Source organism: Nothoprocta perdicaria, unplaced genomic scaffold, assembly GCF_003342845.1.
Source record: "Nothoprocta perdicaria isolate Ctin4 unplaced genomic scaffold, notPer1 scaffold_74, whole genome shotgun sequence".
Taxonomy (NCBI): Eukaryota; Metazoa; Chordata; class Aves; order Tinamiformes; family Tinamidae; genus Nothoprocta; species Nothoprocta perdicaria.
Window position 1 is genome coordinate 900,779 of NW_020456021.1, and position 25,940 is coordinate 926,718.

The 25,940-nt window shown below is 36.4% G+C and overlaps 1 protein-coding gene across 1 annotated transcript in view; it reads left to right on the forward strand.

The window, feature by feature from the left end:
- Window positions 1–25,940, forward strand: part of COL19A1 (collagen type XIX alpha 1 chain) — a 179,789-nt gene that overhangs the window by 61,916 nt on the left and 91,933 nt on the right. Inside the window, exons 11-12 of the mRNA XM_026051330.1 lie at window positions 90–134; window positions 22,297–22,350. Of these exons, the coding sequence (XP_025907115.1) occupies window positions 90–134; window positions 22,297–22,350 (99 nt within the window). The remainder of the gene's footprint in view (window positions 1–89; window positions 135–22,296; window positions 22,351–25,940) is intronic.

Consider the following 25,940-nt stretch of genomic DNA (forward strand, 5'->3'; position numbering starts at 1 on the left):
AATTCAATGCATTAGAACTACTTTAAAGAATAATATTATTTGACAATTGTGTATATTAGAAATTTTTATTTTGCTCTTTTGTGTTCCAGGGTGATCATGGCCTTGCAGGTAGTAAAGGTGAAGAAGGTGAAAAGGTAAAATATTTTTTTCCAATTTAATGATTTGATAGACCAAGTAGAGCTTAGTCTTGGAGGCTTTTGTTAACTCTTTTATGGATAAAACTTCTATTTTTACTTTAAAAGATTCCAAAAACAATTAAACTCCAGAATAATTTTTATTCATGTTAAACAACGTCATCAATACTTGTTTAGAACTCTTTTTAATTTTTAAATGAAAGATTTAGCAATAAAATCTAATGTAGCTACCAGGCTGAGCACCATACTATTACCTTATTTCTACAGTAACAAGTAGACGTTTATTTATACAGTATAAGATGCATGATGAGATGATGGGTAGGTATTTATAGTACTCAATTATTGCTTCTATAAACTACAAATGTACTTTTATAAATACTTACTTTAAAATGTGTTGATTTTAATTACCAACAGTTTATACATTTTTTCTGCTGAGAACATAAATATACTGCAATTGCAAAATTTGTCATTTGCTGCAGCATAACTGACAACTAGTTTAAGAAGGTTAGTTTTTGCTGACCTACTACTGTGTACCTACAGAGTAGCTGATGTGAATTTCCCTCCTGTACTCATCTGACTTCTACTAAAATAGCTTGATGGCCAGTGGAGAGTTTACCCTCAAGAACACAGGTGTATCTACCTTGTCCTGAGCATGGGAGTCCAGTCCCTTGTCCTAAGGAGCATCTTAATCTCCAGACTAGTATAACTTTTTTTCTAATGGAAATTCCAGCAGAAGGGTTTCCTTGTCCTGCTCCAGAGGGTATCGTAAACAGACTGAAGCAGTTTGTTCTAATCACAGATGCTCTTCAGTGGCCAGAAATAGTTCAAAAACATATGCATTACCCAGGAATTAAACTGGTCCTGGGAAAGGCTCTCCCAATTGACAGAATGCTGGCCTGGGTAGCTCTGGACGCTTCAGTCCCCTCTTGGCAGATGACCTAATGTTCCTGTGTGACTTCAGACAAGTGACAAGTCACCGAAGGCAAGTCGGTACTGTGGGAAGAGGAGAAGAAAAGAGTCTGTTCTTAACTTGGCTTGCCTAACAAGAATTAAAATAGCAATGAAGACAGTTTACATTGAACTCTAGCTCCTAACCTCCCTAACTGCCTGGTTACTGCTTTTTCACTAGTGTTTTTGATTATTTGGATTAGGCCACCTGAACAGAGCATGTGGGTTATTTTTGGTCACCAGAGTTTCTCCAGATTCTTTTTTGCTCCGTAGTTTCTCTGTGCTCATTGTCTGGAAAAGACACAAAAGGCATTTTTGCTGAACCTGTATGTCATAAAGATGATGAAAGAAATGTCCTGAGATTCTGGCAGTATTTAATCTGAAGAAAATGGAGAGTGGGTGGCAGCTTCTGAATTTAAGAAAGTGCAATATATCTGTAAGTTAGGCTGCTTTGGAGAAGAGTATATTCACTCAACTATACCTTGCTAGAAACTTCAGTCAGCTTTCCAAGCTTGGTCTTTTAAAAGAAAATGTGTTATGGATTAACAAAATTTAGTGAGAATTGACATTGTGGGACTTTTCTTAGAGTGAAATATACTAGTAGCCAGAAAGGAAGTAATACCAGAAGGAAAAGACACCATCTATTGTAAATAAAATTTATTACAAAAAGTTTCAGTTGCTGAAAAAGTACTTGTTAAACTCCAGTGTTTCCAGCTCCACAGACAGATCTTATTTCTTTGGTTGCATCGTTATTCATCAGTTCTGAAGGACTTGTTGATGTTTTTCGTAATTACAGCTGTGCCTTGCTTTCTTTAAGTTTTACAAATAGATTGTGTTTGGACACAGGGATGTTGCTGTTGCTGTCACTCTTTTTCCTTATTTCTATTTTTTGAAGATAAATATAAAATATAGAGACTATATGTATATATATATATATACACTATATATATAACCAATATAAAGAAAAAACAACTACAGGCAATAACATTTTTCTAGTGTAGAAGCTTAGTCACTGCTTTGTCATCTAGACTTTTTTTTTTTAGGACAAAATTCAGAAGTTAATTAAAAAGACTGAATTGAAATGCATTTCCATTTTAAGCACTAGGCATATTTTGAAAAATGTGCATATACAGTCACAAACTACTTGTTTTGAGTGATCAAGTCTGAGGGATTTGATCCTGTGCTTTTGTTCTAATRCAGATGAGCTATAAATTGATACTCTCTTTCTGAGAAAGCAATCACAGATTGCTCATGTGATAGTGTTCTTCTCCATTGCTTTGATGGCAGCTAATGCAACTTGGGATGTTTTTAGCTCAGGCTTGCTGAAACTCTAGGAAACAGTGTATTTTGCAATAAAAGTAATTATGAAATAAATAGATCTATAAAGATGAAATCTAAGATCTCTTATGTACAAAAAAAAAAAAAAGAAAGAAAAAGAAATATTAAAATCAGTTAGTATAAAACTATCGTGCAACTACTGGCCTCTGTGGTCATAGTTGCACTCACCTAAGCTGCAACAGTCAACTGAAGTTCTGTCCCTGTGTTTACTAAATACAGTATTAGTTACAAGGTAAATCTTACTTCAYTTTTACAGCTTGCTTTCTTATGGAGAGTGTCTTCAGTGTCCCAACTTACAACAAGTAATCGCTGAAAAAAAATTTATCATTGCCACGTTTTAACTTGATATAATTTTGAGTATGAAAGAGAGACAGACACTGAAATCAGTAAYGGAAAGCATAGAAACATTGCATAAAATAGAATCCTGTCTTTCTGGAAGGATTATAGGCATTATGGGGATACAGAGCTGTAAGAGTCACTGTTCGTTGAGCCTGTTTTTGGTATCTCTGGGCAATACTGTAAATATAAAATGTTAAAAAAGGAATGAAATATGGGATAGACTAACACAAATGATTACATGCTGAGAATTGCTATCTTGTCTGTCTTGTCTGCCTTCTTGCTCACTGCARTGTCCTTCAGAGACACTGCTCCTTCAGTAGATGAACTAGAATATTGATACCTCCACTTTTGTGGAATACATGGGCCTGAAGCACTCTATAAGTTTCATTATAATTTGGCACCTTTAGTGGGACATACTGTTTTTTTTTGAAAGTGATGATTGAAAAGCCTGCATATTTGATTTATTAACTGCTTTTGTTTTCTGTAATACTACCAGCATGTTGCAGCCAAGTCAGTACAACTCAATTGTAGCTCACAGGTAATACTGACTTGATAGAACTAGGAATCTTGTACTCCTTTTCCCATTTAACCAGCTCAAAGTACAAGTACAAAATCTCTGCTTCTCTTCTACCTCCGAGAAGCAAGTAACTGTATTATTAGATGTATTAAGTTGCAGTACTAGTTTGATAGCTCAGAGGACTCRAAGAGAGGTGGTGAGTAGTAGAGTAGGATGATGGCTCTGCTCTGGAGGTGAACTCTTCAGCTGCACTTTGCCTTGACTGCCTGCTTTTCTTTACGAAGTGTAACCCTCACCCTGTCTTACATACTCAGTAGAGAATTGTTGAGACTGGCCTCTGTGGCAGTGCATGAGCTGTGATATTCACATCTGATCCATGGTCTTTGATAAAGTGATTGTTTTACTGTAAGTCCTTGATATTTCTCAGCAAAACAATATAAATACAAAAAATGTTTTAAAATTGACTAGAAGGAAATCTTGGAGAAAGTCTATAATGATAACTATACATCATTTCCATAGTTTCACCGTTTTATCTTCTTGACTGTTTTGATTATGCTTTTGCCTGTATGCACATGTAAGAAGAAGAAAGAGATAGTCTGGGGCTTGTCCAGCCTAAATATAGAAAAAATTGTCATCAGCTTCACTTTTTTTTCTAAACGCAGGATGTTCTTTGTATATATTTTCTATCTTGTGAAGTACAATTAAATTATCCCAGGAAATAGGGCTTCCTCTATTTTCTTTAGGGGAAAATTCCTAATAGATCTTAGTGTCAGGAGGATTTCCTGGATTTTTCCTATTTCATCCTATCACACCTAATAWAATACTCCTGTGTCTATCTTCCATTCACAACATACATGACAATAAATACCTAGTGTATCCTTATATGTAGTTACTTATTTTTCTTCTAGAATTCAATATGCTTTTCTTCAATAAGCTTAAGTAAACGAAGGATGGAGTCTTGTTTCCTTTCTAAGGTGCTATTTGAAGGAGCCAGGTGCTACTTTATTGTAATTCCATACTGATACTGTCTGTAAATCTCAGCAATGAAACAGATCTATATGAGAGTTTATGCACCAGGAAGCTTGAAATCTGCTTGAGAAATAAAAGTCTAGAAAGTCCATAGTTAGAGATATTAAAAATAAAATTCAAAAGAAGCAATTAWTAACTTTTCTGTGCATTGCAGTAGAGCATTACTATTTGTCAACTGTGGATTTTGCTAGAAGTGCTTCAATCTGAATTGAAGATCAAAATACAGTAAAACCAGAAAGTACTGAATCTTGCAATCATGACTGTTGCATATACAGGTCTGTTAGTCTATGCGTAGCAGGAATGGAAGAAATGGCGTTTTGTACTATAAACGAAGAGTTTTATTTCCTTGGTGATGAGTTCAGAGTTAGTGCCACTGTGCTGAAAAAATATCTCCCTACCCTTGCCAGCCTTCAAAAACAGATATTTGATCTAATGAAAAAACAAAAAAGCATGATTTTATGAAGTCCCTTAGATCCTGTTTAACACAGTCAAGATTGATTAATGTGTAGTGCATTATCCAATTAGATATGAGTATAGACTGAGTTTTCTCTATGATGACTTGTAACACGATAACCTGTCGAATTCAGATTTTTAATTTCTCCTCTTCCAGTAATTAGTTASCTATTCACACACTGTAAGCTTTGAGTTAATTTTGTTCTTTTTGTTGCTTGTACAGTTTTTGTGCTGTGACTTTGCGGGTAGTGTTTTAAATATTTTACACCTAAAATATCTACATCATACCATTCTGAGATGTTTTTCCCTGAAATCATATATACTTATACGTAGTTCAAAATCAACAATCTCAATTAAGAATGGCTGTGAAAGTGTTTATACTTGAGACAGACCATATACAGTCCCAAAGACAGATGGTTGCACACAGGCATTCTAGGGCAAAAATAGAAGGATGTTGCTAATCTTACAAGAAGTCTCTGCTGTAATTAAAGCCTCCACGTTGGCTTTTATCCTTGGTAAAATTCAAGGTCCATCTAGTTCAGTATCCTGATTTTAAGGATAGCCAGGAATTGATGCCTAGGAAAAAGAATCCGAGGAAAGACTTCTCCCTATGTACTCTTCCAGCATTTAATTATTTAAGGCTCAGATCCGAGCCAGATGTGGTTTCAGTGAGTTTAGTTGCCTTCAATGGACTTCTCTTCCATTAACGTGTTCAGCTTCCTCTTGAACTCATGTAAACTTTAAGCATCTGCAATATCCTGTGGTAAGGAATTATGCCGTTTATCTTCATGTTTGAAGAACCACTTCCTTTTGTTTATTCAGAAATTGCTTCCTATTAATTTCAGTTGATGCCCTCTACTCCTTCCACTGGAAGATTCCTACTTTCCATTTCCATATCAGTCAGAAATTCATGAGCATTTATCATACATTTTTTAATTGTCTTTTTTCCAGGTTAAAGAATAGTGGTTTACTTAGTTACTACTGCTATGATTGTTTTGAATCTGATCATCTTTGTTACCTATCCCTGAACCTTTTTTAGTTCTATTGTAGTGTTCTAAAATGGTAGAGACAAGAACTCTAGTATATGTAGTATTGCAGTGAAGCGCTTTGTTTTATTCTCAATACTTTCCTGATATATTCTGGGATTTAGCTTCCTTTTAAACAGCTATTAAGCACTGAASGTGGCACCCAGTCTCACTGTTGAGTTTTTTTGAAATGACCCATGACCAGTAAATTGCATTTAGGAAGCTGCAGCTGTGTTCACAGATCTTATCCATGAAAAGGGAAATGGGGAAAAAAAAATCCCACATGCTCATAGTACTTCTACCTTACACTGAATTTCATTTGCTCTTTTTTAGCCCTGCTGTTTAATCTCACTGTGTCCTTATGCAATTTGTCACAGATTGTCCTCATCTGTTATACTCTATATAGTTTAGAATCATCTCTGAATATTGTGATTTCCCAATTTAGGCTTTCCCCACATGATTGACAAGTATATTGAACAGTACATACATGCCTGAAGACATGCCTGTAGGGACCACACTGGTGACTTCCCTCTATTGTGAGAATTAACCTTTTTTTCCTACCCTCTGTTTCTTTTGAACAGTGTTACATTTTGTTTTGCTTTCATCTATGCAAGAGCTGTTCCTCTTTATCTCATGATTACTTAGTTTCCTTTTAGTGAGAGAACCTGTTGAAAGATTTTTGAAATTTAAAGCTACTATATTGACTTGATTGCATTTTTTCAGCCACTCCACTTACTAGTTTTTTTTTATGAAAGCCATATTGACTTTTTCACAAAGTGTTGTTATTATTAGCCTATATATCAACTAATTGTACCTTCTATGCCTTTTCTTTCTTTTTAAAATTAATTGTTATTGATCAAATACTGGTTCCCCTGTGCTCCCTTGAGGACTWTTTAGAAACTGTCTTGTAAAATTGGACACATTGTCCAATTGATAATTAAAATGATGACAACTTAATTTGCGTTATTTTAAATAACTAGAAGGGGCTCGATCTCAATAGTGTGAGGGATGAATTATGCTGAAAAACTGGTGTGCTGAATACTTGGTCTCCTTCAAAAATATCCACTGCTTATGACTAAGGATTCATAAAGTTATGTCAGGATGAAACCAGAGTCATCAGATAGGATCTGTCTGATTAAGGCATCTGATAGGATCTGTCTGATTAAGGCATCTCTCTTTCTTTGAACAAATGTATCTGTTAAAGATTATGTGTTTATGGTTTTTTGATCCTCGTTGTGAAGAATAAAGGATCTAACCTATGTATCAACTGATTACTTCTTAATACACAAGTTTATACAATGTTTTGGTTTTGGCTAGCTGTCATAAATATTGAGATCACTTCAGCGTGTACAAGCTTTTCCAAATAATGCTTGCCRTGTGAGTTTTATTTGAGATACAGGTGGTTTAGTGCAGCAGAGGAGAGTTGCTGGTCCCATATTCATCTTTTAGTTTTGGTAAAAGAATGAAAGAGGGCTTGAGAAATATATGCACTTGTCGCTGGCTAGTTATCAGATTTTTACCTCTTGAAATGCCCACATCCTCTGAGCTAAAGAAGTAACAATATGAACCTGAACAAGGCAACTGAGAGGTAACTTAGTTTCTCAAAGTTTGCTAAGATGTAGTGTTTTCATATTTAAAACTCACAATATATTTTGGTTTCTCTGTAATGGAGAGATGAGATGGAAACAGAGATGGAAAAATATGTAAATCTGTGTACACTGCCTTTGATTTTTAAAGAGCTTGTGTATGTATAAGTTAATAGTAGCATTCTTGGGTGCCAGCAGCTTCTCTACTATACTTAAATTGTTATCCTTTCACATTTTAAAGGATGGAATATGCTTGTAGGAATATAGTGGAAACTAAATCATATTTGGTAAGGTATAGTCATGATTTTGTAATTTGTAAAATTAAAAATAATTTACACTTTTTTTTGTGCCTTTCACATGAAAATAATAGTGTTCACTTATATACTACACAATGGAGGATTTCTACTTCCAACACATCTAATTGAGAAAATCTGTAGTTTGAAAACAGAATTCCAAATTGCCTACTACCTTTTATCGTGGACCCCTTTTTTCAGGGTATTACCTTTGCTAAATGCTAGCAGTTCTAGCTGTACTGCACACCAGCCTGCTAAGTTGGGGGTGTTCTCTTTATGAAGTGAGTGTGAGCAACTCTTAAATTGCTGAGAACAAGATTAGAATAAGATGCTAGTGTGAACCCTAACTCTTTCTACCTTGGAGTAGAAATCTARCACTCAACAACAGGTGCGTTTTCTTTGCAATAGAAAGGTGTCTTATTCGTTCTCACTTATCCATACCAATATTTGTTACAGTCTTAAGCTGTGAAAAGGGCTGGCTTTTTRGACATATTTCAATCCACAAAACCCTCCAAGTTGCTGATACTCCCAGAACACAGGAAACCTCTTGCATGCCAGGCACAGATGTGGAGCTCTAGGCAAGTAGGCCCGTGCAGTGCTCTGCAGAAATATCCAAGCCTGTTCTCAGCAAGCTAGAGGTGGTATCAGAAGCATCATAGTCTCATTAGTGGTTACTGTGTGGAGGAGCTAGGGGTGCATGAGCAGAGTGTCAGGCCATTTGACGTACTGCTTCTAGTAATGGCTTAGTGCTTGCTTGAAGTTTTCTGTGAAGGTACGTCCATAAATGAACAGCCAGATATCATTGTGTCTTATGGATGCCTGGAAAAGATGTATTGCTTTCCAAAAGGGGAGGGAGGGAGTGCTAAAGCTATTAACCAGGCAAAACAGGAACACTGGGCTGTGTAAGTACGTGTGGTTCTGAGCGAGCTTGAGGAGATCAAGAGTAGGCCAGGAGCCAGAGTGAAGTTACATCATCTTTAAAGYAAGAAGAGAGTGAAATAGGATGTCCCATGTGCTCCATTTGACTGCACTGCTTTCCAGAAAGCATGTGCCTTTRTGAAACCTGTAACTAGCAAATCCTCCCCCATTTCACAGACAAAAGCACAATCCAGAATTCGCACCTGGAATACTATGTGCAGTTCTGGGCTCCCCAGTATAAGAGGGATATGGAGATCCCAAGGAGGGTCCAGCGGAGAGCAACTAAGATGATTAAGGGAATGGAACACCTCTCRTATGAGGAGAGACTGTGAGTGAGCTGGGYGTGTTTTCTCTGGAGAAGAGAAGGCTGAGAGGGGATATGATTAATATGTATAATTCATGAAGGGAGAATGCAGGGAAGAAGGGGACAAGCTCTTCTCATTGGTGGCCAGCGACAGGACAAGGGGAAATGGGCATAAGCTGAAMCACAGTAAGTTCCATTTCCAGGTGAGGAGSAACTTSTTTACTGTTAGGGTGACAGAGCMSTGGAACAGGCTGCCCAGGGAGGTTGTGGAGTCTCCTACTCTGGAGGTCTTCAAAACCYRCCTGGATGCCACCCTGTGCCACATGCTGTAGGTGKGCCTGCTTGAGCAGGAAGGTTGGACTAGATGATCTCTAGAGGTCCCTTCCAACCTTGAGTATTCTGTGATTCTGTGATTTCCCTGTTTTTCTTTAGTTTGGCTAGTAAATTGTTTGTATTCTGTAGAAGGTGTCTCATACTCAGCATATGCTTTTGGTTCAAGCAGAAGAGTCACCTTCTAGCTTTCATTCTGCCATCACTGCATCTTGTTAACCCCTTAGCTCATGTGGTAATGCTCATTGATGTGAATTAAAATATCCTCTCTTCTGACTTCACCTCTTTCTTAAGAGACTGCATTTTTAAGAGGTGATATTGCTGTGTCAAAGGTAAGAAATACCAGAATAGAATTCTTTTGCAAACTAAATGTGACCTCAGTTGTTTTAAGGAGAGGCCTGGAAAGGGCCCATCATATGAATGTTCCCAGATAGTCTCACAGAAATGGATCTGGTTTAAGTTCAACATCTGCACATTTTTTTTCAAACTCCTTTTAATAGCACTGTTTCTGTGTCTGTCTTTTTTTTTTTTTTTTTTTNGCTGTTTGCTATTTTTACTACTTTCTCTATTTGTTTTTGATTATCTCTGCCATCTCTCTTCTCTGTTTCTTTTTGTTGCTAGTATATATTTTACCTTGCTTCTTGTGCAGATACCCACATATAAACATATTTCTACATTCTATTTCCTTATTTTTCTTTTCTAAATGTTGTTTACATTTCACTAATATTTTTTGGATATGTTTGAGTAAGAGTTGTTTTTTACTGCAATTGCCATGATAAGCTTTTAGGTACTTTTTTTAGGCTTTTAGGCTTTTACAAGATGAATAAACTCAAGTATCACCATCTTACAGTTAGCCAGGACTGAAAATTAAAGTAGTTGCCTATGGTGATAATTTTCTCTGTCAGGATGAGCTAGATAGGAAATTTCCTCTGGATCCCAGATCTTGTAATTGGATTAATTCTGAGCAAGTGAATTTGCTTGATTTCCAATTGAAAGTGTTCATTTACATGAATATATCCATACATTCACAGACATATTTATGTGTGTATTAGTCATATAAGGAAATGTAATATAATACAGTCATGAAAATATTTAATAACATACAACATAATATTCATTGCACAATTTCTAACATTGCATTAATTTTTAACTTAATTTCTAATACTCTAACCTTTTGATGTAATTTCAATGCTGTTATTAAAGGAAATGCTTCCTTTACCAAGAACTTTAAGACAGAAAGGAAGCACTGAAGGAAGAAGGGATTAGAGCATAGGGATTAAACACAATTGAATAATCAGTGGCAGGTGCAGTATATTACTTTTAGGGAGCAAACTGAATAAAGTTACTGACTTCTGAGTTCTTTCAAGCTGGAGTTTCCAGTTCTTGAGAATTGCTGAGCACAGATATGTTTTAAGACTGAGCTGGCAGGAATCCACTGCAAGAAAGTCACCTGCATACTGCAGCTGCTGCTGTCAGTGAGATGATGCTCTATGCACTTTGATTATACTTCACAAAAAGATTATATTTTCAAAAAAAAAAAAAAAGACAGGTATCTTAAAAAAAAGTCTAATTATCTAATAAAATATAGTGGTAATATTGATGTAACATTAGAAAACATAGTTTAGCATAAATTGTATGCATGTTTATGCACATTTGTATTTTAATTTTAGCCTCATATTGTGAGGCCTGTTTCTTAATTTTTTCGTGTGATATTTCTACAATAGGTATGAATACTAAGAAGAAAATTTACAGATGAAATACTTGTTTTTAACTCAAGGGACTCCTTAAGTCTAAATCAGATTTGTAATTCTCTAGGAGTGAAGAGTTGATAAATGCTCTATTAGCAGTTAAGGAACAGAATCCATGAACAAATAATGATGAAAGAAGAAACAAAAGAATGACTGCTTGCATTGATCCATACAGAAGAGGAGAAGATAGAACTTTCAATCATAAATAGACTAGAAGTAAAATTCAGTCTGGGGAAAAAAAAAACCCAGGTTTCCACAACCTGCAAGGGCAATTTGGGGTGTTACTATTGATAATGTGGCATAAATGTTTATGTTCATTTAAATCTTCAAAGCATTTTTACCTGCTTCAGCTGTAGTTGATGTGCATTAAGGTAATACTGTCAATGAGAAAAATAGTCCTCATCTCGCTTCTCCTCCTTCCCAGCTGTTCCTTCCTGTCCCCACTGTCCCAGGCAGTGCCATTGCAACTGTTTCTGTGAGGCATAATAAACTAAATCAATCAGGGTACTGTTTCAACCATAAAACCCCCTCAGTTTACTGGGTCATATCTCAGCAGGCTGCTGTTCCACTTTTCTGCTGCCAAGGTATCTGAGAATAACAGACAACAATTTTATGACCAGAAGGTACTGTGGTCTGTAAAGATGACCTCTAGGCTGAAGGAAAACAGCGTGTTTCCTTCTGGATGAAACTAAGCTGAAAGTTGACTTCTAGAAACAAAACTAAGGTGCTCCAATTGCTGTTCAGGCTTGCTAATGTAAACATAAATAGGTAATTCTTATCTTGGAACAGACCTGAGCTAGCATGTACACAAGTCAGTCATTTTAAGGCTCTTATCCAAGATCTGCACAAAAGTTAGAGTGGTGAACTGTGTAGAGTATATAATTAGCCCAATGAGCACTTTATGCAGCTACTTTGTGCAGCACATTCACTGAACTTTTTTTTTCTAATCTATTTAAATTTAGTTTGAGAAACTGAAGAAGCTAGCTTAAAAGTGCAACTACTTCAGAAGAGACATTCAGAAATTTGGTAACAATAACTGCAGATTTGAGTTGTCTTTGCTACCTCCAGGGAGGCTATAGTTGGTCATCCTGGAATCAGATGGCCAATATATGTTGGGCACAAATATCTGGAGAACAGTTTGAGTTTTGCCCTGATCTGCATGTGGCTGTTATGTCTTTGTTGAAGGCCTGTGTTCAGTGAAGCTTGTTTCTGTTGTCAATATCTGGCTGACAGGTACACYTCAATTATCACAGGATGCTCTTTCTGTACATACCACATCGTCCTCAGAAGGCCACAGGAGATGAAAATGAAAGCAGAAGAACATTGCTGTTGTCCTGTTCATTGTAGCTCTACTCATTTTTACACTGCACGGCACTGTGATCCAGCTGAACCAGAAAAATGTCAGTTGTTTTCACACATAGTATCCTATAAGCTGGTGGTATGGACAGTTGCCACGAAAGCGGTAAACATGGATTCAGGTCTTCTCCAAAAGGTAGAAAACTTCTTGTATTAAAGCTGTAATCACTAAGTCTTTTGATTTTTTTGCAGAGGCAGCCACCACTTTTGTGGTGGCTGTGTTTCTAGCTGTGTTTTGAACTGAGCGTAGAAAAGTCTGAGTAAGATGTGATACTATAAACACACATTAAGACTCCTGCTCAGACAAAATATGCCCCAGAAGACTAAATACATTACACTTTTAGATTGTACCAGGATCCACAAGAGCATTGCTGATACCCCAAAAAGCCCCTGGTCTGAGGTATATATTTCTATGACCCTAATAAATAAACTACTTGGTTTAGGAAAAAGGAGATAACAGATACTTCTGTATGACTAAGCCTGTTGATCACAGTTCATAGTAACAGTGGAAAAAGCCTTTATTTCTGTCAGCGTGTAGTAGGAAAAGAATATTAAAGCCTTTGCAGAAAAGGCATAGCAGACCATAAGCTTGTGCAAACATTTGACATTGCTTTAACCATCTGCAGAACATCTTTTGGAGTCTAAATAACAATAGCAATAGCCTGCCAAAACCATGAAAGTATCGGTGTCTAAAAAATACTACATTCTGTGAAAGCAATACTATTTGTCAACTGCTGACAAGAACAATTTGGGTTACCTTAGGAGACCAGCCTTGAAAAAAGACTAGTTTATTCCTCTTACGGAAAAATCTTCATTCAACACTAACACTAAGCCAGTATAAACAGAAACCTCCCCACTAAAAGGCAGATAGAACTTTAAACAATTGCAGCTGAAAGTCAAATCCATTTGTAGTATTTACTTAAGTATTGGAAAATACTGCTCTCATTAAATCACACAACCTCTTTTCAGTATTTAATTTATAGATACGGAAGATATTAAAATGCAAAATTACTGTAGAATTTGGTGCTCAAAACTTGGAGCCAAATTCAGCTATTAATTTTCTTCAAAGAGCAAAGTTCTGTGAAAACTCGTATTTGTGAATGTCCAAAACAGGCATTATGATTCCACTGTGACAGRCTGTGCAAAGTCAGAGCAGACAAGTTACCTCAATAATCTCCTGCAATTAAGATACAAATTTTAAGAGACAAAATGGATACCTACAGTACCAGCAGATTTGTCTGCTTAATAGTAGAATAAACAGTGTGAAAGATAATGCTTCACCCACTGTCAAGATTTAGAGATAAATCTTTATACCAGATAAGAATTTTAGGAGAGGAGGGCTTGAATGAGGATAATGATACAACTTTGTGCAAGTTTTGAAGTGACAAGTASTGTACTTGTCCCCTGAGCTCAGAACTTAGGTTTCACAATATTTAAATATATGTGCATGAGAAGCATCAAAGGAAAAGACACCTGACAAATACATTTTCAGCAGTGCCATTCGGAGTGAGTGGGTAAGAGCAGAATAAAGTAGCATTTGTTAGAGCAGAGAGAAGAGTATGATCAAGTCTCAATGAAAGTTTTAGCTCTGAAAATATTTGGGAGACACYGTGCCCAATAGGTTACAAATGAGGAAAAGCTATCAGAGAGGTCCACTTYGAGATGATTCCAAGTACTTGGTGATTAAACAGAAGCAATGTTTTTTCCAGTAGCAAAAGAAGATGTTTTGTCAAGAAAAAAAATCTTGAAAGAAACATTTAGAACTCCAATTTGAATGTTTAGAAATCAACAGGAAGATGTTGGCAAGTTAAGTCAAGATTTATTTTGGACAGGAGGCAAGTCTGGAGTAGAAATGTAAATCATGATTGCTGATTTTATGTTTGCAGATAAGATTAGCCTGAGAGAGTACAGAAGGAGAGGAAAACTGGACCATAAATGTTCTCTGTATAGCTTCTTCATAGAAAGTTGCCCGTATTATTTGTCTTGAATTCACAAACCTTTGTAGCTGGAAATGATTTTTGCTTTTGGCTTTGTGAAGGAATGTCTGATACTGTGAATGTTGGTACTTGAAGCTATTCCATGTATAAAATGTACCATACAACTCAGCAAAATGGAGTTAAAATGAGTTAAAAATAGAGCTTCAATTGCTATTGTGGTTTTTTTTTTTTTTTTTTTTTTGATAGGTTCTATATTGTATGTTTTATGATTTCTTTCTGTCTTTGAAAGCTAATGACAGAATCATCACCTTGAATATTTGGGGAAGCTTTTGAGTATTTTAGAAAGCTCCTCAGAACCATTAAAGCCTGTGTAAGTMAATATCAACTAGAGTTCTAAAGTAGATCTCCAGGAAAAGCTGTGACTTTATAAATAGAAGTTATCTGACTGTACTTTCTCTGAAGATAGCATTAATATACTCAAAGGACTTTTAAAAACACATTTATGAGATTGAAACAATGTTTTTGTATAGTTCGTTCTTTGCTTTGTAATTATTATTCTTATTTTTATGAATAAAAGTTTAATCTCGGGTTAAGAATATTCATGGGAGTTTAGTCTGGGAATTCGTCATGATCCAACAGTTGGAGAGAATGGAGTAAGATTTTGTTTTCTGTTTGTTTCTTTCTTTTTCCTTGAAAAAATAAATGAAATGATGAGAGCAATATGAGCGATAATAGCATATAGATGAAAATTTGCAAACCACTACATTTAAATTTTATGTGGCAAAAAAATAAAGACGGTGACCATCATATACCTGAGTAGATTTCATTTGAGGAATTTATTACTGAATAATAAAGCTAAATATTGAGTTGTGGTTTGCTTTGCATAAATTGTGACAATGAGGAATTATCAAAACTTTAGTAATTTTTGTCTATTTTTGCTAGCTAGCACTCACAGAAAATATATATAACCCAAAAGGAGAAAGTTGTGTCTTAACATATCCTTCACCCTAACAACTCTCTTAGGTAAAAATGTGTTTTACATACTATTCTACATTCAGATTATTCTTTCTTCTTATGACAATATTGCTTATTACTTTTCAGGATTTCATTAATAAGTTGTCCGTTCTCATCATTGATAAGTAAGCCYGAAGAACTATTTCTTTTCAGTCTGCACTTGAAACATCCTAGAATGAAATTTAGCCCTTTTAAAAATAGCTGTGGATTTGTGTTCACTCTTGCATTTGTATATTGTGTTCTGTAGTAATCTCCAGGTTCTTTTTCTTTTTTTTTTCAGTACGTTGCATACTCAATTTTTTGTTCTTGTTTATGCATTTGATTTTTCCATTCCAAGAGTGTTACCTTGTAATATTTATTTAACTTGATTTTTTTGTAGTCACTGCTCTGATTGATCAAGATCATTTTGTATTTTGAGGTTATTCTACCATGAATACTATAGATGACTGCCTCATTTCAGTTTACAGGAAGAAACAGTTCATCTGTGCAGTTTTGGGTCTATATGCCTGACTTCAGATTATTCTGCATTTAAGGTTTTGGGCTCAACTGAGGTGATAGTTGCTTATCCATGAGCATGCTTAGAGACGCACTGTTGATACTAGGCCATTTAGCCAATATGAACTTCTCCAGTGTTGCTCGGTCCATTTGGAGGAAGCAGGAAGGAAGGGATGTTCATAACATATTCTTTGGCTTGTTCAGACATGAGACCTGTTGTTTGTGGCCCTTTCACAAGCCAGTGATGCCATAGGTTGYAATCATGCTTTTCCTAAAGGAAAAGATAATTCCATCTAGTGAGATCTGTGAATTGCTGATGCTTATGAAGCTTTGTGAACTCTTTGATCTTTTTATGCGTAAGAAGAGAATTATTCACTGCACATGGAGTTTTGCCTTGCTTTAAGCTTTAATTAATTAATTAATTAAWTAAAATAAACTTTGTAGCACTCCAGAGAGCAATTTGGTTTTGATTTGGCAATGCAAACTGGAGCTAGTAGGAATACTTCTATGGCCTATGATCTTGCCTTAGGAATAGCTTTGGTTATTTAATTTTAATTCTGCTGTCTACACCAACCATTTTCCCTGCCAAGAGTGTTCACCTTTCACTTTCTAAATCCAAGGTTTTCAAAAGCCAAGGAGATGYGTGTGAAACAAGGGCCTCTTGTGAGTTGTTGTGTCTGTGATAACAATTGGCATCACATCATAATATTTCACTGGCTGCCCTGTTTTTTTGTARCGTGGGTCTTTCTTTCTGCAGCAAGATATGATGTTTAGTGAAACACTCGAGTCTTCCTGTTTGCTTCTGGACTCTGATTTTCACCTCGGAGGCTGGGAGGGCATTGCTTCAATTAATGTTAGTCTGCTTGGTGAAACAGCTGAATTGCTATTTTCCCTATAATGTCTAAAGATCCTCACTGGATCACTCACGCAGGATGTCACTCACTCAGTTATTAGGGCCAGAAGTACCTTGTGAGAGGAGAGTATATGGGGACTTTTATTTGTAAACTAACAAATGTGTGGGTAGAAAATGCACGGTGTAGCTCAGAAAATATTGGTGAGGTCTTTTGTGCATCCTTAAGACTGGATTAATTTGTAAATCAGCACACAGTCTGTTTGACTCTGGTTTCTACTTTCAAATAAATGCATTTTGCCATAACTGAGTTAAACAATGAGCCCCTCTTGTTTTTTCTGAAAAGATGAGCACAATGTTATCTGTCTTCTTGTGTCCAATATCTTAAATAGGTGGAGCTGGAAAGACACAGGGCTCGCAGTGCCGTCCTTCTAGGCTATCACTAGTAATTTTAGTTTGCCACAGATGGAAATGTTTTTGCAAAGTTTATTATGTCTCCTGCTTAGATAATGATCTTGTGTGGTACAGGGTCATAACCTGTTTGGAAATAAGCTTCTTGTGTCCTTCTTTTGTTTCCTTGCATAGCTCCTCACAATTGGAACTGGGACAGCGTTATTAGTCCACCTTAATTACTATTTTTTTAAAAAATGTGTAGTGTTTCAGCTGTCCTGATGTTCTTCAACCTGGATATTGCTGCTTCCCTGATGTCTGCTATCCCCCTTTCTGCAGATAGATTATGGGTCAATCAATAATAAAGGTTTGAGGATGGCGCCCTTCATAACCCCAGCTGTCCAAAAATATGTCAGTAAAACTAGAAAAAGCCATAAGGGCTGATTTGTGTAGAAGATTCTAATGTGTTATATTCATAAACTATGTAGGGAAAAATTAGTAAGCATCACTGTTAGCTAGATTCAATTTATATCAAGCTGTGGAGAAATGGTCACAAGAAAAGAATATTCTTATAGATCACTCTTGAAATAGAACTTTAATAAAACACATAATTTTATTTAAAAGCAAAACTAGCCTTAACTAGCTTAACCACATGCCAAGTAAAGTCACAGAGTTTCAAAAGGTAAAAACTGCAAGGCTTGAAGGAATGTGAGGTGTGAATTGCAAGGTATGATGTTCAGTGTTACTATATAGAGTGCATAGGTTGGAGAATATGACCACTCTTGAGAGCAATGGTAGTTTTAAAACATATTGAACAAAGGAAATCAGGAATTTGAGATTGTTATTAATAACAAGGTAGTACTTAAAAAAAAAATCTTGAATTTTTTTTTTAATGAATGTATTTTATTTCCTGATACATTTCTCTATGAATAAGGAGCAAGTAATCCATAGAGAGGATTAGGCAGTCTTAAAGTTGACAGGTGAGCTAAGGACTGGTACTCTGGTCTTGAAGAAGGMGTGGGTGAACCTCTGGCTCTAATTAAAGTGTCACCACTGGCCTCACTGTATCCGATGTTACACACAGAAGACTGAATCCCTCCCAGCACTTACGCTGAAACAACCTTGCCGTTTTTTTTCCATTGGTATTACTGAAAGCAGAATGCAGCCATTATACACAAATAATTCAGTGTTATATTGGATTAGTTTTAATTAACTGATAAATGAGAAAAAGTGCTTCTACACTTTTGTCATTCTGTTTTTGCAGTTGCTTCCTGAATTGTCTTTAGCTTTCTCATCTAAATATAATAYAAGTAGGCAGAAATGTTGGACATAACCTGACATTATCATCTTTTTTTAAGGTAACCCACAACGTTGATTATTAACAGCCCAATCGACAGTGCAGAGTGGCTTGGGCAGTTCTACAAACTGGCTATGTTCAAAGCTGTTAATTTTGTTGTACAGTGTGCTCCCATAAAGGCAGAAATGAGCATGACTTGGCTCACTTTAGATAAKAAAAAATTGTAAGAATTGGAACTGTGTTTTACTTGAATTATTGCTTCACAGAAGATGTAGACATTCCAAACAATAGGCTTGGCAAAAACAAATAATTTACTCTATTAAAAAAGCAGAGGAAGTTCATAGTAAAATCATATGATGGGGAAATGCCCATTGTTCCTTGGATGCCCCCAAAAAGTGATGTTTTTTCCCTATATATATATCATTTTGTCTAAGGAACTGTCAAACATTTTCACTCTGAGTATCTTGAAAATCATACGGAAGATTTTTTCCTTCTTCCTGTATTCACCTCCTGTACTCATATGTGTCTAGCAGTTCTAAAAGTAATTTCTGCCTGCTGTAAACAAAGGCATGATTTCCAATGCAGAAGCTGTTATTCTAACATCAGGACAAATGATAGGCAGAGGTGAGGAGCTGGTCTTCATCTGATTTAGGTCTTCTTTAAAAGTATGTTGYTTATATAAATGTAGATTTTGTATAATAAATAGTAACAAGTTTCTCTTRCCTTGGGTTTCCATATACGCATTAAGTATGGTATATACTAGTTCTGAAGCAAGACTGTACATGTAGGTGCCATTTTTGGTTAAAGTACGTAAGCAGATAAAAAGAAATCACAGAATAGAAACAATTTTATAATTCAAAATGATTTTAAATCTCCCAGAAATATACTAAAATAAGAAGATGTTACAGCAAATATGTGACTGTACATATGATGTACGTGTACTGTAATGTGGCAGATACCAGTTGGAAGCGGTATTAAGTGTCTAGTGTTTCACACTAGTGATAAAAACTAAAATGTCTTTATTGAAATGTCTTCTAAAAGTTTTAATTGGACTATTTAAAAGAAGAATAATCAGCTTGGGAAAGACTATTACTCTCTCTAGGATTGTTGTCAACAAGATATATTAAAGTTATACATCTTTACAAGATGTACTAAAATTAAGGGAAAAAAAAAGGAACTACCAAAGGTATCTTCTATACAGGATTATTAAATTGCTAACTTGCTAGTAGGCTCCAGCTGTTTCAGCAAGCTCATACAAGCTCATTTCGCAAAACTGTTTATTAGTTGAAGTGCACTTTGTCATTGCCATTGGAGGAATAGATTTGAATTATGGTTGTGTCTCAAATGGAGTTAGCAGCATGATCTCAGTTCTGTATCATTTAGCTAACAAGATTATGAAGATTATGCAGAYATAATGAATAGGTTCTGCTCAGACAAGTGTAGACCTCTGGAGATAGCTAAAATTCAATGCAGGACTGTTCTGGTGGCCACTAGATATGAAGAGCTTGGGCTGTCATAAAGCCAGACTGCACCGTTTTGTCAGAACCGTGACAAACTGGAAGAACTTAGGCAAACTGGATGCTCATCCCACCCTAGTTGGGATGCGCCAAGAGTGCTGAGGGAACTGGCAGGCATGATTGCTGGACCACTCTCTATCATTTTTGAGAGGTCATGGAAGAAAGCCAATATCACTCTCATCTTCAAAAAGGACGGGAAGAAGGACCTAGAAAACTACAGGCTGGTCAACCTCACCTCCATCCCTGGAAAGATGATGGAGCAGCTCATCCTAGAGAGCATGTMAAGGAATAGAAGGTGATCAGGAGTAGTCAGCACCAGGGGAAGCCGTGTTTGATGAACCTGATAGCCTTCTATGATGACTGGCAGGATRGATGAGTGGAGAGTCATGGATGTTGTCTACCTTAACTTGAAGCAAGGCTTTCAACACTGTCTCCTATAACATCTTCATGTGGAAGCTTGAGAACTGTGGGATAGATGAGTGAATAGTGAGCTGGATTGAGAACTGCCTGGATGGCAGAGCTCAGAGGGTTGTGATAAATGAGGCCRAATTGAATTGGAGGCCTGTGGCCAGTGTTGTGCTCCAGGGGTCAATCAGTGCCTTGGACAAGGGCACAGAGGGCACCCTGAGCAAGTTTGCGGACGATACCAAGCTGGGTGGAGTGGCTGACAGCCCAGAGGGCTGTGCTGCCATCCAGAGGGACCTGGACAGSCTGGAGAGTTGGGCAGAGAGGAACCTCCTAAGGTTCAACAAGCACAAGTGCAGGGTCCTGCACCTGRGSAGGAATAACCCCAGGCACCAGGAGAGATTAGGGGTTGACCTGTTGGAGAGCAGCTCCAYGGAGAGGGACCTGGGAGTCCTGGTTGACACCAAGTTATCCATGAGGCAGCAGTGTGGCCTCATGGCCAAGAAGGCCAATGGGATCCTGGCCTGCATCAGGAGGAGTRTTGCCAGCAGAGAAGGGAGGGGATCCTACCCCTCTCCTCAGCTCTGGTCAGGCTGGGCTTTGAGTATTGTGTGCAGTTCTGGGCTCCCCAGGACAAGAGGAATGTGGAACTTCTAGAAAGGGTCCAGCGTAGAGGAACAAAGATAATCAAGGGACTGAAGCATCTATTGTATATGGAAAGACAATACCTTGTACAAGGTAAGGCTATTTAGCCTGGAGAAGAGAAAAATGAGAGGGGATCTTATCAATATGCACAAATACTTRAGGGGAGAATATAGAGGTTGGGGTCAAACTCTTCTCAGTGGTGGCCAGTGATAGGACAAGGGTCAATGGGTACAAATTGAAACACAGGAAATTCCATCCGCATGTGAGGAACTTCTTTCYTGTGAGGATGACAGAGCCCTGGAACAGGGTGCCCAGGGAGATTGTGGAGTCTCCTTCTTTGGAGATCTCCCAAACCCGCCTGGATGCTGCCCTGTGCTCTGGGTGACCCTGCTGGAGCAGAGTGATTGCACTAGATGGTCTCTAGAGGTCCCTTCCAACCTCAACTATTCTGTTATTCTGTAATTCTGTTATTTTTATAATACAGTGAAGCTCATGGTGACACGAATGCAATTACAGAGCTGTTTAGGCCTGTTGGTACTGAAATATGTTCTCCTTTTAATTATGCTTCTTAAGCAGATRTATTTTGCTCACTTTAAATGAAATCTGTATTAACTAGAACAGTACGGTTAAGTACAGATAATACAGAAATGGATCCTTTCCTTACMAAAAAAAAATGTGTTTTGTTGTGAGTGGCTCATGAGGAGGCCTAGGAACAAGTCAGTATTACTGATTCTACAGAATCCTTCRTGCCATCTATTTTTAAATTTTGATTCATAGTTCAGATGCACATCATTCGTATTTATCCTTATTTTAAGTAATTTCCAGTACAAAATCATGTTTTATTTTTCAAATGCAGCCAAGTATATAGCCATAGTGTGTATATATATATATATATATATACTATATAGTATATAGCCATGTAGGATTGTGAAACAAAGACACATATATTTGAGGACCGTTCTCTTACCTAAACATTAATTGTTTATTAAAAAGAGCAGCAGTATGAAAACAATTTGATTCATGTCAACTTTAAGAATTTCAAAAAAGTAAACTATTCCCCAGTGTAAATTTCTGTTTAGCCATGTTATTCTTGGAACACTGTGAAAATGTAACATATTTTTTTTTAATGAGTCTTTTATGGATGTTCAGAGGTGCTATAAGTACAGACAGCATTAGTTCTCAGAATGTGAAACATTTTTCACAGTCATTTATTTTCTATTGGAATGTAAGAAATAATTTTGTTTGTGCAGTGAATGACATATGTGTGACATTGCATGTGGATAAGAGCAATAACTTTTTCATTGTAAAAATATTTTTTACTTTTAATTATATTTTTTATTTATAAAATATTTCTTCTCTTAAAAACATATTTTTTTTGTGTGTATATATTTAAACAATTTCTTTTTTTTTTTTTTTTTTTTTTCTTAGGGTGAAAAGGGAGATAAAGGAGAACCAGGACCAGAAGGCATTCACGGAAGAGAGGTAAAGTGGCAGATAATAAAATAGTCAAGTTATCAAGTTTTGAGGGGATGGCAAAGCAATACGATTAGAAATTTATGGAAGGAAAATGGTGGATTTAGGAAATATGTAGTCCTATAAGGAAAGGAGATACATCCATATCATAGAATCATAGAATGCCGAAGGTTGGAAGGGACCTCAGAGGTCATCGAGTCCAACCCCCCTGCTCACGCAGGGTCACCTAGAGCACGTAAATCCAATATGTGTTCTTAAGTCCTAAAGTTGGATTGGACAGTTGTAGGTGAGAATATGTCGAAAGTTTGTGACATAAACTCAAAGCAGTTTGGGGATTAAAGCAGTACACTATAGATGAGAATAATTCCTTTTTGGATAATCTGATAGAAAAATAGGACTTTAAAGGCAGAGGAAAGCCTATCGCTGTGCCATGTGGCTCAAGCAATAGTGAATTCAAGTAAAAAATTCAGAAAAATTCCAGATTTCACTGCCAGTTTGGTTAATTGATCTGAATCAATTGGTCTATATTTGAACTAGAGCATGAACCTAAGTATAAAAAATCTGGATAACCTTAGCCTTTGAGTTTACATTCAAGCCTCCGCCTGAACTGACACTGTAGATATGCCTAGTAATAAACCTTAATAATCCTTACTTTTGCCTGATACATTTTTTAAATGAGAGAAGTAAGATGACAGAGTAGAAAACCACAATTTTATCAATAATAGAGCAATACTAAAGTGATGAACCAGCATGATTTGAGAAGAAAGATTAAAAAAAAAAGAAAAGCCACAATTTTTCTTTACTCCCCTCCAGTCTCCTGCTTGACCTGAGTGGAGGTCAATCTGGGTTTACTTGGCTCTCCAATTGCAAAACATTTCCGCTGAAGGCAGAGGGCATCTCACAGAGGGATCTGAACTTCAGTGTCTAAATTCTTTTGGGAGCAAATGACATTTTGACTGGAATTCTACTCAATGACCAGATAAGGGATTTGGAAAAAGAGTTCAGCAAAGCTTACTCAGCAACCTTACCGAAAGAGCAGAAGGTTCCTCTTTTCACACCAACATGCCATGACAGTCTAGCCACGCTTATTAAAAATGCAGGCAAATTATGTAGCTATTTGCATTGAGCTACAGATATATCTTATAGTTTTTAAAACAAACTACCTATTTWTTACACTTTTTATGTCATCTGGCTTTTTATGCACACTGTAGCAGCAAGAAGTTTTTTTTYCCCTCTATTCTAGGGTGTTATAATTTAATACTAGATAAATGAAGCTATTTTGGGGTAACAGTGAATGCCCTACATATGAAAATGTATACTGTGTACTGAGTTGAATCTAGATTTAGGTATTCAAAGAGGTATTCTCTTGTAGCCTGACTGTCTGTAAAGGTGAACTGTATACTTGTGCCGTGCATATATATATGCTGACAGCATGGAAAAACACATCTGTGTTTCTTTCCATAGCTCTGAGGACATTTCTGYGTTGGTCTTACACGATCTCCTTTACTACATGGGATCTTGTTCCATAAACCTTTTAGGATGAGGAAGGAATACCAAATATCTGCTGAACTCTAAAACATATTTGACATGGTGGCACTGTGAAAATGTAAAATATCAAACCTTTATATTTTGAAATATTTATCCAGCTCTTGTAATGGTCAAAATATGGCAGATTATCATCATGAGTACTATCTTTAAAACATTTTTGAAGTACTATTACACAAGACAATATAACATTATATTATTCAAACCCCCATATCACTCCTTTTTAGCAGCACTTAAATAAAATGCTTTGAATTCAGTTATCATAAGACAGCATGGAGATGCCAGTCATTAAGTTTAAATTCTAGGGATTGTGTATCATTGGCTCTTGTTTGCTATCAGTGTCTTCCAAACTCTTTCCACACACAGAAATGTAACATCTGATATTTCCGAAATAATGAAGTTAATCTGCTTGCRCTGGTGTAATCAGCAGTGTTGTATAAAGAAAGCCTGAAAACACATCAAGCAAGTGATAGCGGCTGTTGGCAGCTGTTGTCTCCCTGCCCAGGGGACCGAGGGTTCCTGGGTTTCCATGCTCCCAAATGAAGAACTTACAAATGAAAGCTGAACATTTTCTCTTGCCCAGATGGTAGAAATATATTTAAATCTCTATAAATCAAAATCAGGAAAGAGTGTCAGAGGAAAAAAAATGTTTTGGTTTTTGTTACTTTTCTTTTCCTAGCTGTACAGAAAGTTCGTGCTAGGATGAAGTAGAATGACAAGATGGGAATACCAAAGGTTATTAGGAGACTGTCTTTATGTATTAATGAAGGATTACCGCAAAGGTTTACTCTCTTCATCCCCAGCTGATTTGGGGATGCACTGTGTTTCAGTTGATCCCATTCAGAACGAGTTTGGGTTGCAGGAATTGTGAATATTTTTAACTGCTGTGCACATCTCCCAGTTTATCACTACATGAATCTGAGCCAAGATGTACATGCTCTATCCCAGCCTGAGACTCAAAATTCATCTGACAGCGCAAATACTGACTATAAATACCAGTAATGCTATTGCCATTGTTTTCGGCTCCTCTAGGAGTAGCTATAAATAGCTTACATTACCAGCGTAGTTCTCCTGTGGAATGTGTTTGTGTTACAGCTGTAAGCAGCTGTTTACCTATATAATTAAACTATCAGTTTGCTTGAGTAGTATCTTTGCATTTTTTCCCTTGAGATTTTTATAGCCTGTTTGCATTAATAGTGTTATAATTTTTATCCTTATAACAAGTGAATCTTCATGGACACACTATCTGGAAGAAACCCCAATACATATGATTGCTTTTCTATCACACTTGTATTCCRTATGAGACAACAACACATTTGCAATGCAGATAATCATGAAGYTATTTGTGGAATAAGTTCTGTGCGACATGCATGTTACTGTCAGTTGAATTTGAATTGAAACTTTTCATCATTGAAATTCCCAGATTCCTTTTGTCATTGGGTCAGCTTTTTGGTCTGTGGTGTTGGCAGGAAAGTGAGATAATAACAATTATTTTTTTGCTGAAATAAATCCGGTGACATAGATGAAACTYGGAAGTTTTACCATACCTGGACATACATAGCTAGCAGAAGAATAGAGTCTTTTTTTTTGCAAATTGTAGGAAAAAAAATCTGTAAAAATATCAGATGAAAATGATGAAATGAAAATCTAGTACATAATATCTACACAGATATGATTGATTGATTGAATATGTTTTCTTCTACTGCTGGGAAGTATGATGCCCTAAATGACTTTTTAAAAAAGCTTTGTTATATAAAATGTTGTGGGTTTTATTTATATATCTCATATCACACAACAAAGCTGTGGAGTCCAGTGAGCTAACCAATTTTTAAATGGAAACAAGAAAAATATAAACAATTTATGGCCTTTTTATTCTTGTGCTTGCGGGTTTTGAAAAGGATTGAGTGCCTTGATTAAATTTTTTTTTTCACACTCTCATGATCCCTTTATGACTTTCTAATCTTGAAATCTCTTCATTTTAGCATTGTGAAGAATTATTTTGATGGTAAGAGAGGAAGTCCATACTTGAAAGTGTGCATTTGGTTTTGATAGAC